This window comes from Oncorhynchus clarkii, chromosome 9 (genome assembly GCF_045791955.1).
Source record: "Oncorhynchus clarkii lewisi isolate Uvic-CL-2024 chromosome 9, UVic_Ocla_1.0, whole genome shotgun sequence".
In the NCBI taxonomy this organism is placed as follows: Eukaryota; Metazoa; Chordata; class Actinopteri; order Salmoniformes; family Salmonidae; genus Oncorhynchus; species Oncorhynchus clarkii.
In genome coordinates this window covers 70,159,285-70,175,581 of record NC_092155.1, presented here as the reverse complement: position 1 = coordinate 70,175,581, position 16,297 = coordinate 70,159,285, and the positions used below count along the sequence as shown (strand labels likewise).

The following is a 16,297-nucleotide window of genomic DNA, read 5'->3' as shown; positions in this document are numbered from 1 at the left end:
TTTGTCAACCGGAAACAGAAAATACGAACGTTCCTAAGGTCATTTGCAGCTCGCAGTGTGAGTCGGGACGGTGGCGCCCTTTACCAATGTCTGCCTGCTCTTAGGAAAGGTGCGTGTCCGCTTCGGTCGCCCGGCTAGGAATGCGCCTTTCGGCTTTGACGCTTGTTAAATTTTGGGGGGAAGAAACATTAGTGACAAAGGTGGTTGGTAAAAGTAGAGGCATGCTCTGTCATAGTTTTCGTCTGTAGTATATTGTCGTGCGAACTTGATTCACCAACGTTGATTAATATCTAGCTGACTAGCTAGCTAAGTAGGATAGCTTACTTGCTAGCCCTGGCTGTTTAGCTAGCTATCTTTTGGTGTTGGCTAAACAAGTCTAGCAGGAGATAACCCGATTGATTGTAGACAGCAACCTGTACTTTGAGAGACGAGGGGGTGGAACACGGGCCGGGGGGTTGGGAGGAAAACGACGGGGGAGACGTGAGCCAAGAGCGGCCGATGAGTTCGGACCAGGGCGGAGAGCCGCGGCTGCTGCAGGAGGAGGCTGATCCGGGGCCGAAGACCTGTGGGGAGCAAGAGACACCACTTGGGATCGGGGGAGGATCAGGCGGCATGGTGAGTTGCGGCCTCTACGCCTACTAGCTAGCTAAGCTAACGTTAGCTAGTCTACACACACCATCCCCCTGCCATTGCCATCTCGTCCCACCAACTTGATTTGTCGCCTGCCGTCATTGCCCTTCTCTAAATAGGGTCATGCTCCAGTCATAGGCTGAGGCCAAGAATATTACCATATTTTCTGCAAACTACCAATCTGATTCACATCGAGATTTATGGCTAACGTTACCATATGTTTTGCTGAATGATTGATTCGCTGGAGACACTATGTAACGACTGATTAGCTAAAAGCATGAATATATTGTTTGACGCGTTCTTAACTATGTCCTTTAAAATTAGAGTAATGAGTAGTCCCCCAATAACTTAATTTGCCAGCTAAGCTAAATAGCCAAACTAACGTTTTTCTGCCAGTTTAGTCAGCTAACGTTAGCTACTTTGGCAGCGATTGAATTTGCTAGCTTAGCAGCCAAGCTATGAAATGTAGCAATTTGCTGAGTAATCATTATGCAGTAACATAAATGTATATTTATTATACTATCGATTGGAGATGGCAGGCACGGATATCGCCCAACTAGCTGTGCAACCTCACCAGTAAGCACATTTACCGAATAAAAACTAGCATAAACTAGCCTAATCTCGCCAGACTCTAACTAGCTAACCAACATGTATTGCAAATACCCGGCCTATGCAGCACAGCAAATATCAGCCGACTTTAAAAACTGGGGCTAACGAGATACAACCAGCAGTAAACTAGCTATCTAGCGAACACTGCACATATGTCGAGATTAATCCGAGTTGTTTCGCTAGACAGAGACCACTTTCACTGAATTCATGTGTACAATGTAATGTTTGTTCCATATCACAATTTTTAAACCACTCAATAATGAACAGGATATATTGAGATGTGACAGCTGTTCTTGCTAGTAGTAGACTACGAGAAGGGTAGATCAATTGTGTAGCAGGTGGTCACTAGGAACGACCCCCAGTGGAAGGGTGCCTTTAGTATTATTTATTTATTTCCACGTGCCACTACCTACCTACAGTGAAACAAGATCAAATTAAATGTGACACCCCTGGCTACGGCCTATTGTCTCACACCTACTCAACATAATTGACAGCTCAACAAGAGATTTCTACGCCTGGTTGGGATTAGTGCCGAGATTTTGTAAAAATCCACCCAATCCTTTAAAAGTGTATCGCCTGGGGATCCGCACATGCTCTCGGGAAGAGAACTCATTTTAGAATGTTCTATCGATTCTGGAACACTGGGAGGAAGTGGCACGTGCCTCAAGATATCATCAGAGATGTTGAAGTGCTCACCAGCAGGGGTTGCAGGAGTAACAGACTCCTTTTATTTTTGTCGGGTTTGAGATTGACAAAGCTGTCTACCAACTGCCGTTCTGGATTTGGGTTGGCGGTAAAGCGTGCGGAAGAGAGCGCGCTCTCTGCAGATACATGTGGGTCCCACTGCCAAGGATGTAGGTGGAGAAGAGCGAGCACCGCACGTTGAACTTTAAACTACAAAAGTAAAGCATCTCAAGTTCTGCTTTTCTCTGTTGCTCGCATTATATGATATGTGTCTTACATATTATTTATCAAGAAAGTCTAATAAAATGATTTTATTTATTTTATTGTTTTAAATGTAGGCCGGACAACATACTCGCGATTCGCCAGTGACTGATAGTGGTTTTGTATTTATCAATCAGTGGTTGGAATGAAAAACATTTATGGGAGTCTACCACGAATTAAATTGGTTTCCAATGGCTTGCGTTGTTTATGCGTCTTTCGGGTTTGTGTGTTGTGCCAATGCTTACATAACGGAAACAAATGTAACACTTTTTTTTAGGCGTTTGATACATACCAAATTCGGTTGACATTTGTATTATTGGTGTACTGTATTTCAGTAAATGTTGAGCCTGTAATCCTGAATAAATGTGATTAGTTACATGATGTTTATTTTATTTGACCTTTTATTTAACTTGGCAAGTCAGTTATGAACAAATTCTTATTTTCAATGACGCATAGGAACGGTGGGGCTGAACGACAGATTCAGCTCGGGATTCGATCTGCAACCTTTTGGTTACAAATCCAACGCGCTAACCACTAGGCTACCTGCCTGCTACATTCTGCTGTAAAATTGATAAACCAATTTGCAGCATGCACAATTTCAACGATTTTCTAATCAACTCGGTTAACTGAGAACTGAGTCAATTTAGAACATAAATTCAACCGGATTTGGGTTTGTTTTGTTTTCAGTATGTGTAAATGCAAATGGGGGTTATGTCTATTTCCCTTGTTGGGATGGGGCCAATCAGAGGAGGACACACCCGTAAAGAGAACATCCTGCTTTTATCAGAGTGTATGTATCACTGTGTATGGTGTAATGTACGGTAACATATATCATGTAAATCTATTTAATGTTGTCTTGGATTGGAGCGGCTTTATATATGCATTTTTCAATCCATACGTTCCATTGTATTTCCTGGGCCCCTGTTCCAAGGTCACCTCCAAGGGCGCAGGTCTGAACCCCAATGCCAAGGTGTGGCAGGCCCCTGCTGATGGCCCCGACGGAGCACAGTGGCCGCCGGCTGACATCACTGAAGGTGAGAAATAACATATACCATATACTGTTTAATAACATAATATTACTGTATATACCATTTAGCAGACTTTTAGCCAAGCAACTTATTGTTGCGTGTAAAGTACATATAAAATAAAAAATATATATTATGCTCCAGTAGGAATTGAACCCACAATCCTGTCGTTGCTGGCACCCTACCTAAGAATCATAATCATATTTGGTTTATATAATACTTTTCCAAATGTTCAAAGCGCTTTTACATTGTAAGGTAATTTCATCTTATCCACCAAATCAATTCAATAAACTTTATTAGTCCACAAGCTATTATTGCTGACAGAAGTATACATGATATCAAGATGAGCTATTATTGCTGACAGCAGTATACATGATATCAATGCCACATGTACTGAAATATATATATATATATAGGGCTGTTTTTATTGAGAACATCATCTCTCTTTATTGAAAAGGGCCAAGAGGGTGCAGCAGGAGACATATAGGAAGTCAATCATGGGGAACCCTGTTGCACCCTCTTTCCGTCCCAGTGCAGGCCTGTAGGCAGTTAGGATCTCAAATGGGCGACTAAATATTCTTACACTATTATTCTCTTAACTAATAAATCTAATAATAATGGTGCCCCTGTCACTCCCACTCTCTCCCATCCAGGTTATTCCGAGTCTGTGCCCTCCACTGGTTGTAAACCGTACAGGGTAGGCTTCACCACCCTGGAGGACAGCAGCTCCTCCGCAGCAGCCTCAGCTGAGATCACTGTGAACGGCATGGATCCTCCAGACCTGGCGTTCACCCCTGCTGAGACTACAACTGGGACCTTGGGTTAGTTAAAGCATGGTGGACTAAACTAAAGTACCCATAATCCACCATAAGATTAAGACTGTTAGTCTAATTATATCATAGCCACAAGGCTGTATGTTTCTCACTGACAAATTACAACACTGTTACAAATGCATTATCCGGGCAGACCTCTTACATGTCTTTTCGGGCCTCATGTAATTATGTAATTATCTGACATTATTGCATACTCACTGAACACATGTTGGTTTGAAGGGCTGCTGACAGAGGAACAGCCCCTCTCGTCAGAGAACCTGACAGAGTCCCTCAAGAAAGAGCTGGAGTTCTACTTCTCTCGGTGAGGACACATGTTGTAGGTTAGGTGTTCTACCTCTAGGTGAGCGTAGTTGTTCCTATGTTTGAAATGGGAGATACTACCTGAACTTGTCCAATAACTGCTTGTATTTTTTTAGTTGCAAAACATTTTACTACATTATGCCCTGCTGAATGACCCAGAGTCTTGTGGTTTTTGGATAAGTGATTGTAATGAGTGTATTCCTTCGAATACGTGTGCATGGTTGATAGCATGCATCTTTTACGATTTGACCTTTGTCCCTCGTTTGTTGTGTAGGGAGAACCTGTCTAAGGACCTATACCTGATGTCCCAGATGGACAGTGACCAGTTTGTCCCCATATGGACCATCGCCAGCATGGAGAGCATCAAGGCCCTCACTACTGACATGGAGCTCATCCTGGACGTGCTCCGATGTAAGGGGACTAAACCTTTCTTTTATTTGTATTTTTCCCAACTTTTTTGGAACCATGTAACTTGGTCCCAAATCTGTTTCGTCTTTTCTTGCCAACTCCTATGGCAATACCGTGACCATAGGAGTCGGCAAGACTGCACAAACAGTTCTGTGACCACGTGGGCTTGTGATCGAATGGTACGTTTTTTTTTAAAACGCACCTAGGGCAATACGTTTATGGCAGTGTAGAAGAGGGATGGACCCCCCCCCCACCCCACCCCACTACAATGCTAGTTATTGTATGTGGATCGATAATGATGTAATTTGTGTCCCTGAGCCTGACATGCTTGTGGTTCTCAGCCTCTCCAATGGTTCAGGTGGATGAGCAAGGAGAGAAGGTGCGTCCTGATCACAAACGCTGCATCATCATACTGAGGGAGGTTCCTGAGACGACACCTGTAGAGGTAAGACAACCATGTTAGTCATGTTATAATAAATATACAACCATGTTACAGGCATTGTCTTATTGAAAAAGGTTAATTGGTGTGAGTACGCCTCCGTCAATCACAACGCTGGCACATTTGCTGTATTTAATCTTATTTGCTGTATTTAATCACATTTTTCTTCTTTGTTCCCTAAGGAAGTGGAGGCTCTCTTTAAAAGTGATGACTGTCCGAAAGTCATTAGTGTAGAGTTTGCGCACAATAACAACTGGTACATCACATTCCAATCTGACACTGATGCTCAACAGGTAAGTTTGATCTGATTGGTTTATAAAGCAGTGTTAACAGCTTAATGCCCATTACACCAATCAGAAGCCTTATCAGAATTACTTCCAGTCTGAGTCTTTCTGTCCTTTTCAGGCACACAGATATCTAAGAGAAGAGGTGAAAACATTTCAGGGAAAACCTATCATGGTGAGTTGCATTATAACACTATCAATCACTTGCGAATTAAGTCTGCAATTTTCCTCAACTAGCACATCCCTTTATTGATCTCTCCTCCCTTCCCAATTATGTTGTGAAGCCAAAGACACATTTCACAAGTTTAAAAAAACCCTGTTATACTCCTTCCTTCCAGGCGAGGATAAAAGCCATCAACACATTCTTTGCTAAGAATGGGTACCGTAGCATGGACAGCAGCCTGTACACAGCCCAGCAGTCTGCCCCGACCCAGACCCAGTACAACCCTAACCTGTACATGCAGCACGTGTACAGCCCTCAGCAGCAGTACCCTCTCTACGGCATTGTACCACAGACCTGGACAACCTCTCCTACACCCTACTTCGAGACTCCGCTGGTGAGCATCGTAAACTTTATCCTTTTAAATGGTGTTATAAATAATATTGAAAATATTTGGTGAGATGCAGAACGCTATAAATTAATCCTAGTAAATTGTGTTAACTGTCATTTAATTCATTTATATAGGTTAGTCTTGGTAACTTCTCTTGTACATGAGATGACATTTACAATCAAAAAATATTTTAAGTTATTGCTTATTCAACATTGATCTGTATAAAGGGGATTGCTGTACACTGCGGCTGACCCTGTGCTTCCAATCCATCTGTGTGTGTTAGGCTGATCAGACAAAAAGGAGAAATTCTGTTTAAGAAAAAAAAAATATATTATTTCCCCATCTCTTCAGGCACCATTTCCCAACAGTGGCTTTGTGAATGGATTCAGTTCTCCTGGACACTACAAGACTGGCAACAACTCCCTCCACATAACTCGCCCCTTCAACAGAAACCGGTACGTTGAAAGTTGGTCTAGTATTCTCTGAAGTGCAATGAGTTTCTTTCTGTGGGTGAATCTGCTTCGAACCCATGCATTCCAGTTTGTGAGTGGGGTAAATGGTTAAACCATAGGAACATTGGTGACTTGAAAAGGACTTTGATATTTTGTTTTTAATTCTTTGTAGAGCAAGGCTTCAGCCACGCAGAAATTGTAGATTGAGGGTGTTTTTTTAATTCAAGATTATCTATCAAAAGCACACAGTATGTCTGCCGTTAACTTTATGCTGCTCATCCAAAAAGGGTTGACTTGGGTTGAACTTTTGACTGACAGTTGATGAATGCATATATAAATGAATTCATGTTCATGAGTCTGTGGCCGTCAGATATACAGTGCCTTCGGAAAGTGTTCAGACCCCTCGACTTTCTCCACATTTTGTTACGTTACAACCTTATTCTCAACTTTGATGAAGAATTTTGTTAATTTAATAATCTACACACACTTTTATTTCACCTTTATTTAACCAGGTAGGCAAGTTGAGAACAAGTTCTCATTTACAATTGCGACCTGGCCAAGATAAAGCAAAGCAGTTCGACACCTTCAACAACTACACAGAGTTACACATGGAGTAAAACAAACATACAATACCCCATAATGACAAAGCGAAAACGGGTTTGTAGAACCTTTTGCAAAATGTATTAAACATTTAAAAAAAACAGGGCCTCCGGAGTGGTGCAACGGTCTAAGGCACTGTGTCACAGTGGTAGCTGTGTCCCTGCAGATCCTGGTTTGATTCCGGTGTCGCAGCCGGGCGCGACCTGGAGACCCATGAGGCGGTGCACAATTGTCCCATTGCGCTCTAGCGACCAGCTGTATGGTGTCTTATTCTGACATGTTGGTGCGGCTGGCTTCCGTGATTGTGTTTCAGAGGACACATGGCTCTCGACCTTTGCCTCTCCCGAGTCCCATCGCTCAAACTCCCGTACGGACAAGACTAACTACCAATTGGATACCATTGGGGAGATAAAGAGCAAAAACTGTAAAACAGATAACATATTTGCATAAGTATTCAGACTCTTTGCGATAAGACTCAAAATTGAGCTCAGTTGCATCATGTTTCCATTGATCATCCTTGATATGTTTCTACAACTTGATCGGAGTCCACCTGTGGTAAATGCAATTGATTGGACATGATTTGGAAAGGCACACACTTGTCTATATACTGTAAGGTCCCACAGTTGACCGTGCGTGTCAAAGCAAACACAAGCCATGAGGTCGACGGAATGGTCCGTAGAGCTCAGAGACAGGATTGTGTCGATGCACAGACCTGGGGAAGGGTACCAAAACATTTAAGCGGCATTGAAGTTTCCCAAGAATACAGTGGCCTCAGTCATTCTTAAATGGAAGAAGTTTGGAACCACCGAGACTCTTCCTAGAGCTGGCTGCCTGGCCAAACTGAGCAATCGGGGGAGGAGGGGCCTTGTTCAGGGAAGTGACCAAGAACATGGTCACTAACAGAGTTCTTAAAGACTCTCAAATCATGAGAAACATGATTCTCTGGTTTGATGAAACCAATATTGAACTCTTTGGCCTGAATGCCAAGCGTCCTATCCGGAGGAAACCTGGCACCACCACTGCAGTGAAGCTAGGTGGCAGAATCGTGCTGTGGGGATGTTTTTCAGCGGCAGGTACTGGGAAACTAGTCCGATTCGAGGGAAAGATGAACAGCGCTGTCCTTGATGAAAACCTGTCCAGAACACTCAGACTGGGGCGAAGGTTCCCCTTCCAACAAGACAACGACCCAAAGCACACAGCCAAGACAATGCAGAAGTGAGTGGCTTCGAGACGAGTCTCTGAAATTTCCTTGAGTCGCCCAGCCGGAGCCTGGACTTGAACCCGATCGAATATCTCTGGAGAGACCTGAAAATGGCTGTCCAGCAACGTTCCCCATCCAACCTGACAGAGCCTGAGAGGATCTGCAGAGAAGAATGGGAGAAACTCCCCAAATGTGCCATGCTTGTAGTGTCATACCCAAGCAGAATCGTGGCTGTAATCGCTGCCCAAGTTGCTAAAACAAAGTACTGAGTAAAGGGTCTGAATACTTATGTAAATGTGATATTTTATTTAAAATAACAATTTCTAAACCTCTTTTTGCTTTGCCATTATGGGGTATTGTGTGTATATTGATGGGGGGGGGGGGGTTTAATTCATTTTAGAATAAGCCTGTAACTTAATGTGGACTAAGGGGTCTGAATACTTTCTGAATGCAGTGTATATGCCATTTAGGCTTCCATAAAAACAAAGAGGATGCATTTCAATATGAGTAGTTTATGGGTATTACTGACTGAACCGCTCCCTGTTCTCTTACGGTCTGTCCCCACAGTGTCCCCCTCTATTCAAGAAAGAAAGTAATAAATACCTTCAGGTACAGCCATTATACTGTCTAGAATCAGCTTCATCGCTTTGTCAGTTCATAACAGTTCAGTTTTAACCCATCTCTTACCATACCAGTCGACAACCTAATGGCAAAATCTAGAACTGGGCCCAAGCCTTGGCTCTAAGAGCAAGATTTGTTCAGTTTTATCTTATAGTGGTTTATAACAGTACAGCTCATTAACTTTACCATAATCAATGTTAAGATACAGTATGTTCTAGAATTTAACTTATAGACACTGTTTTATATGAGCGATTCTAAATTGGCCAGATCATAGTTAGGCTAATTGACCTAGCAAGCCCTCCATTTAGTCAACTGTTCTCTCATCCTGACCATCCATCCATCCATCTGGTTTCTTTTCATTTATCTCTTAAGTTTAATTTAGAGGTTTCATTATTACAGCTGTACTTTGGTAATGTAGTCAGTCATGTTACCAAAAACATGTCCTTCTACTAAGAAGTGAGTGAGATCCTATGACATCTGATTCATATGATGACTGTATAAATAAGACCACTTGCTGCTGTAGCCAGGGCAATGGAGATTTGGTCAGTCCAAAATATTTGGCTGGTACATTTTAATTTGTCAACTGCCATTTCAACCTGAATTAAAAAGTAATCTAATTTGAGCTGGAGAACTGGTACGGGAAGCCACTTGTTAATATTGTATGGTGGTTTACATTGAGAAATGCATCCACTGCTTTTTAACAAATAAACTCAGCAAAAAAAGAAACATCCGCTCACTGTGAACTGCGTTTATTTTAAGGAAACTTAACCCGTGTAAATATGTGTATGAACATAACAAGATTCAACAACTGAGACACAAACTGAGCAAGTTCCACAGACATGTGACTAACAGAAATTGAATAATGTGTCCCTGAACAAAGGGGGGGTCAAAAGTAACAGTCAGTATCTGGTGTGGCCACCAGCTGCATTAAGTACTGCAGTGCATCTTATCCCCATGGACTAAACCAGATTTGCCAGTTATTGCTGTGAGATGTTACCACACTGTTCCACCAAGGCATCTGCAAGTTCCTGGACATTTCTGGGGGGAATGGCCCTCACCCTCCGATCCAACAGGTCCCAGACGTGCTCAATGGGATTGAGATCCGGGCCCTTCGCTGGCCATGGCAGAACACTGACATTACCGTCTTGCAGGAAATCACACACAGAATGAGCAGTATGGTTGGTGGCATTGTCATGCTGGAGGGTCATGTCAGGATGAGCCTGCAGGAAGGGTACCACAAGAGGGAGGAGGATGTCTTCCCTATAGCGCACAGCGTTGAGATCGCCTGCAATGACAACAAGCTCAGACCGATGATGCTGTGACACACCGCCCCAGACCATGACAGACCCTCCACCTCCAAATCAATCCCTCTCCAGAGTACAGGCCTCAGTGTAACTCTCATTCTTTCGACGATAAACACGAATCTGACCATCACCCCTGGTGAGACAAAACCGCGACTCGTCAGTGAAGAGCACTTTTTGCCAGTCCTGTCTGGTCCAGCGACATTGGGTTTGTGCCCATAGGCGACGTCTGGTGAGGACCTGTCTTACAACAGGCCTACAAACCCTCAGTTCAGCCCCTCGCAGCCTCTCTCAGCCTATCGCGGACAGTCTGAGCACTGATGGAGTGATTGTGCATTCCTGGTGTAACTCGGGCAGTTGTTGTTACCATTCTGTACCTATCCCGCAGGTGTGATGTTCAGATGTACTGATCATGTGTAGATGTTGCTACACGTGGTCTGCCACTGCGAGGACGATCAGCTGTCTGTCCTGTCTCCCTGTAGCGCTGTCTTAGGCTTCTCACAGGACGGACATTGTAATTTATTGCCCTGGCCACGTCTGCAGTCCTCAAGCCCCCTTGCAGCATGCCTAAGGCAAGTTCACACAGATGAGCGGGGAACCTGGGCATCTTTCTTTTGGTGTTTTTCAGAGTCAGTAGAAAGGCCTCTTTTAGTGTCCTAAGTTTTCATAACTGTGACCTTAATTGCCTACCGTCTGTAAGCTGTTAGTGTCTTAACGACCGTTCCATAGGTGCATGTTTATTAATTGTTTATGGTTCATTGAACAAGCATGGGAATGTGTTTTAAACCCTTTACAATGAAGATCTGAAGTTATTTGGATTTTTACGAATGATCTTTGATAGACAGAGTCCCGAAAATGGGACATTTCTTTTTTTGCTGAGTTTACATTTGTAAGAATCCGACCATAGCAGGAACACACAATGAAAGTGTCACGTTCTATTGTACTCTTATGCAAACACTGGTTGGACCTTAAGACGAAAACATTGATGTTCATAGAGGAACTGCAGGCTGTAGAGATTAGGTCTGGTGCGCTCCTCTCCCTCTCATTGAATTTATTTATTTATATATATATATATCTGTCCTGATGAGCGCTAAGATTGAAATCTGAAGGTTTTCATGTATGGATTGGAAAAAACGAACCAATGGAAGGAAGCGGAAAAGAGGAAGTATTGTAATAATCTCTTACCAAGTTCATATTTTTGTGGTTTTCTTTGCTTGCCTCTGTATTTGTCATCAGGAGTTGGCCAACATACTGCATGCTATTATTTTATTGCCCACCACATATTCCTGTCCCAGTTGTGCCAAGATTAGCCTCTAACTCTGGGTCGTATTCATTAGGGAACACCGTAGCAAAACGTTTTGCAACGGAATTAAATGTTTCTTTTTGGTTTCGTACTGGAAGTCCCTCCCTGTTTGTCAGTTTTCTGTTTGGGGCCTATTGAATACGACCCAGATGTATCTAAACCTGGTCGGATCTGTTATCACATCTCCTTCGTCCTCCAGGAACCATGTGAAACCCCAGGTGGGGAGACCAGGTGAAGTGACCCCTACATCTGTGGCCCCTGTCCCCCTGGAGAGCTTGACTGGCCTGAGGAGCCCTCAGCCCCCTACCACCAACCCTGGGCCCCTCCAGACCCCTCCGGACCCGACCTCAACCTTCCCCCACCTCTCCTCCACCTCCTCGGACCCCAATGATGACGGAAGCATGTCTGTACGTGGAAGGTGAGCCTGACACTATTATTAACCTTGGTGTTTTAACTGGTAAAAATTCTCTGGACCCGATGTTTTGACGTAACACACAGTGAGGTATTGTTCCCCCATATTGGAACAATGAAGTTGGGTTTTTGAAGTGGTGAATTCCTCTTGAGTCATCTCAGACCTAGTGATGACAACTTGATGCACAGGAGGGAAATCAGGCTGTGGAGTGAGAATGGTTTTAGGATTCTTTCTCCTCTACCTCTGCTCCCCCTCTCTACCTCTGCTCCCCCCCTCTACCTCTGCTCCTCCTCTCTACCTCTGCTCCTCCTCTCCCCGAAGCTATTATCTTCTACACCTGTCCCGATGAGGGCTAAGATTATGAGATCTGAAGGTCTGAGATGGAGAATGTAAAACCAACCAGTTTACAGAGAACCAAGTGTACAAATTTCAGCACCATCTCTAAAAGAGAAGCATCTCTTCTGTCCTCCATTACAGAAGGACGACATACAGAGGCACGCGAAGGAGGAGAGAGGATGAGCGGATCACGGTAACGTTACAAAATTAACTACAGTAACTATGTAGAGTTGGCTTTTGCATAACGTATTTAATTAGGACCAACCCGGTTATCTACTTCCTGGTGCATGTCTGTTGTTTTTAAGCTTATGGTTTAATGGCTGTTACATTGTGTGGATTGAGTTTTATGGTGCAAAATGAGTTTCCTCATTGAGGGCATTAACATGTTCATAATGTTCTCTCTTGGTCCTTCCAGAGACCCGTCCCTCTGGCTGAGGTAAAGGTGGCGCCCCCTAAGTTTGACCTGGCTACTACTAGTTTCCCCCCGCTGCCGGGCTGTGTGGCCAGTACCCAGGGAGAGCCCCTACTGGAGAACAGGATGTCTGACGTGGTGCGAGGACTGAACAGGGACAAGGTAAACACGGGATCCCTGTGGTTGTTCATACCTTAATACTGAGATGGATACAATTAACTTAGACTGTTGTATAAATCACACTTTGACACATCAATGGAAAATGGGAGTTACACATGCAGATCAAGTCATATGCTCACTTCAGTGTGCCCTCCTCTCTGTAGACAACGGAACTAGCCAACAAGGAAGTGAGTGCCGCCCCAGGACATGAGGAGGCAGTGTCTGTCTCTAGTCTTGTTCAGCCTACAGCCAAACTTGCTGTACACCCTCAAGCACCCCCCGCCCCTGTCCCAGCCCCCAGGTAAGGAAACAGGCTGAAGTCTGCTCATTTTTTTGAGGGTCAGTTCTGTCATTTCACGTACTCTTTGTTTAGAGACTAAATGAATACCTACGAGTGGAAAGTATTCTACGTCTTAGGCCTATCAGCTGGTCATTCTGCTCCTCAGCATTTTCATGTAAAGGTTGAATTGACTAGAATCACGATATGTAGAGGTCAAACAGGGAGGTACAGGTCTGCCTCAGTCCTAATGGTGTTTTTAATTTTCTTCTGTAGCGTACCACATCAGGAGAAGAAGTGGGATAGGGTGGCAGAGCCCTCAGCCCCCAAAGTCACCCCACATAGACGTGCTATCTCTGGGGCCAACCCAACCGGACCCCCCTCCACACAGCCAGCTGTGTCTGGCCCCAAGCCCCAACCCAGAACAGTGTCCTCTACACCAGTTACACCGAGCACCCTGGCCTCTACTACCACCACCACCACCACCACCACTACTACCCCTGCACCACTGGTAAGACACCATGGATAATACTGGACCTCTACTCTAGCCATTTACACATGATTGGATCTGTGTTAGATAACGATTGCTTCTTTGTCTTATGAAATGTAATTCATTTCCCTTCTCTGACCTTAACCCAAATATCTACATCTAACTCTTTTTTTTTTTAATTCTCTCTTCTTCAGGAGCCCCGCAAGCTCAGCTATGCCGAGGTGTGCCAGCGAGCCCCCCCTCCAGGCCCCCCAGCCTCGGCCTCCTCCACACCAGCCCAGCCGCTGCGTGAGCAGCGTGTCAACAAAGCAGAGGAGCCAGGATCCAGCTCCACCACCAGCCCAGACGACCACACCAGGGGAGATCGGCAGGACAAGGCCCAGGAGAGGGATGGGGGCTGGGAGTGCAAGGAGAGCCGACCACGTGACCGTGACCATCGAGACCGTGACTCCCGGGATGGACGGTACTACCGCAACAATGGACCCCCCAGACAGGGGGGCTCTGGGGGCCTCAAGTTCCATGAACAGAGACGGGGTCCCCAACTGGCCCGACGCAGCTCCCCCCAAGGATGCCCCCGACACACTGGCAAAGAGCAGAACATCCCCCCGGTATCGCCAAAGTAAAACTTCTGATATGACTGATGAAAACAAACAAAAGTGTGACATATATGGATATATATATATAAAGAAAATCAATGCTTATAAAAGTAACAACCTTAGTGGTAACCCCCCCCCCTCCCCTGCCTCCTGGAACATTGTCCCAGAGAAAGAAAGAAAAGCTTTGTTATTGAAGTTAAAATGGAAGCCTGGGGACATCCAGGAGAAAGAACCAACATCTAAACAAGTATCAACTAACTTTCGGAGTGATATGAAAAAGGAAAAAATATATAATTTAGGCCTCGTAAACAAATCTATTATTAGCCGAATTTAAAATCTGTGATTTATTTGGAGTTAGTTTCCTTTGCCTCTCTGCTGGGGAGAGGTTGTACACTGGGCCCTCTACATTTTTTTTAGATTTTAAACAATAGATGTTGGTCTACAAGGAGCATATGCACTAAAGAACTTAACATACATGCATATGTTGTGTACATAACAAAGATATCACTAACAACGACTATCTTTTTTTTTTTTTTCCTTTGCTGTACGTTCGTCAAGGATGAATGACTGACTGAAATAAGATGTGATTGATTGAGATCTGTTTTTTGCTTCGATTTGTTGCTAAGCAAACACATTGGAACAGAGTGCTACAGTTCAGTTCATTGGTTTTCATGGAACAAATGAACAGCTCATTGGGATTCAAGAATCGAACTACCTGAAATTGGCCAGTTAGACATGATCCTCTTAATAATGTTTATTCATGAAAAATGTTAATGATATGAGCGTTGTTAATGATTGGCTCACCTATGTTATCAGTAAAGAATTCTACCAAAATAATTGGTAATAATGAAGTTACAGTTGTATGCCCCGCCACCCCATCTGTCTATGTGGCATATACAGGTAACTGCCAAAATAAAGGAAACCCCAACATAAAGTCTCTCTTAATAGGACATTGGGCCACCACGATCTGCCAGAACAGCCTCAGTGCACCTTGGCATCATAGATTCTCCAAGTGTCTGGAACTGTATTGGAAGGATGTGACACCATTATTCCACAAGAAATTCCTAATTTGGTGTTTTGTTGATGGTGGTGGAAAACGCTGTCTCAGGCGCCACTCCAGAATCTACTATAAGTGTTTAATTTGGTTGAGATCTGGTGACAGCCATGGCATATGGTTTACATTGTCAGTGCTCTGTGGATGGGGGCATTGTCATCCTATATTGGCATAGCCATGGTAGCCAAAATAATGGCCTGGCCAGTACTTATTTATTCAACCTTAAGTGTGATGGGATGTTAATTGCTTAATTAACTCAGGAACCACACCGGTGTTGATCTCATTTACTTAAGTGTTTCCCTTATTTTGTCAGCTAACTGTATGTGACTCTGCTTTGTTGTTGCAAACTGAGGTCCACTTGGGGTAAGAGCATTCCTCAGCCTGTTTAGATCGCAGTTTCCTGTTCATTTTCAAGTTATTTCATCTCTTCTATTCATTTCCTGATGTATTTGGAAACCTAGGAAATTATATGCTGATGGGTGCCAGTCTGTTTCTGCCTTTTACTTATGGAATTGTCATGTTTGGCTTGACATTGACAACAATGGGGTTGGTAAGAGCACAAATAGATCTGGGATCAGGCTGCAAGGTTGACACGGTCAAGTGCGCCTGAATGGTCTTGGCAAGATCTGTTTGGTTTCTACCCACATCAATGCAGGATATTCAGGTTTAGCAACTAATTTTTGTGTATTGTAAAAAATAAATTTAAAAAATATTGTTTAGAAGTATCAGATTGAGGTAGGGGTAGTGCAGTGTTTCCCAAACTCAGTCCTGCCCCCCCCCCCCCCCCCCCCCCCCTGGGTGCACGTTTTAGTTTTTATCCTAATGCCACACGGCTGATTTCAAATAATCAACTTGATGAGTGTAATTTCAATTGGCTGTGTAGTGCTAGGGCAAAAACCAAGATGTGCTCCCGGGACTGGTTTTGGGAACCCTGGGCTAAAGAGTGCTGTTAACAGAGATGGATTTAGCTAGCCTATATAGTAGATTTGGCAGCCAAGTAAAGGGTTAAACAATCAGACCATTTTCATGTGCTATGTGCCAGCTGCCTATAGTTCTAGT

The 16,297-nt window shown here is 43.9% G+C and overlaps 1 protein-coding gene across 2 annotated transcripts; it reads left to right on the top strand.

Moving 5' to 3' along the window:
• Positions 1-82: 82 nt before the first annotated feature.
• LOC139416873 (la-related protein 4-like) lies at positions 83-14,442 on the top strand. 2 transcript variants are annotated; one of them, XM_071166026.1, is made up of 16 exons: positions 83-615; positions 3,116-3,218; positions 3,863-4,030; positions 4,262-4,343; positions 4,617-4,753; positions 5,092-5,195; positions 5,372-5,482; positions 5,595-5,648; positions 5,812-6,030; positions 6,376-6,479; positions 11,702-11,920; positions 12,392-12,443; positions 12,666-12,824; positions 12,986-13,122; positions 13,375-13,609; positions 13,783-14,442. In XM_071166026.1, the coding sequence occupies exons 1-16, from the start codon at positions 499-501 to the stop codon at positions 14,209-14,211; spliced, it is 2,430 nt and encodes an 809-aa protein (XP_071022127.1). In that variant the 5' UTR covers positions 83-498; the 3' UTR covers positions 14,212-14,442. The 2 variants fall into 2 exon arrangements, with proteins under 2 accessions (XP_071022127.1, XP_071022128.1); XM_071166027.1 differs by lacking the exon at positions 83-615 and adding an exon at positions 2,073-2,141.
• Positions 14,443-16,297: the final 1,855 nt, after the last annotated feature.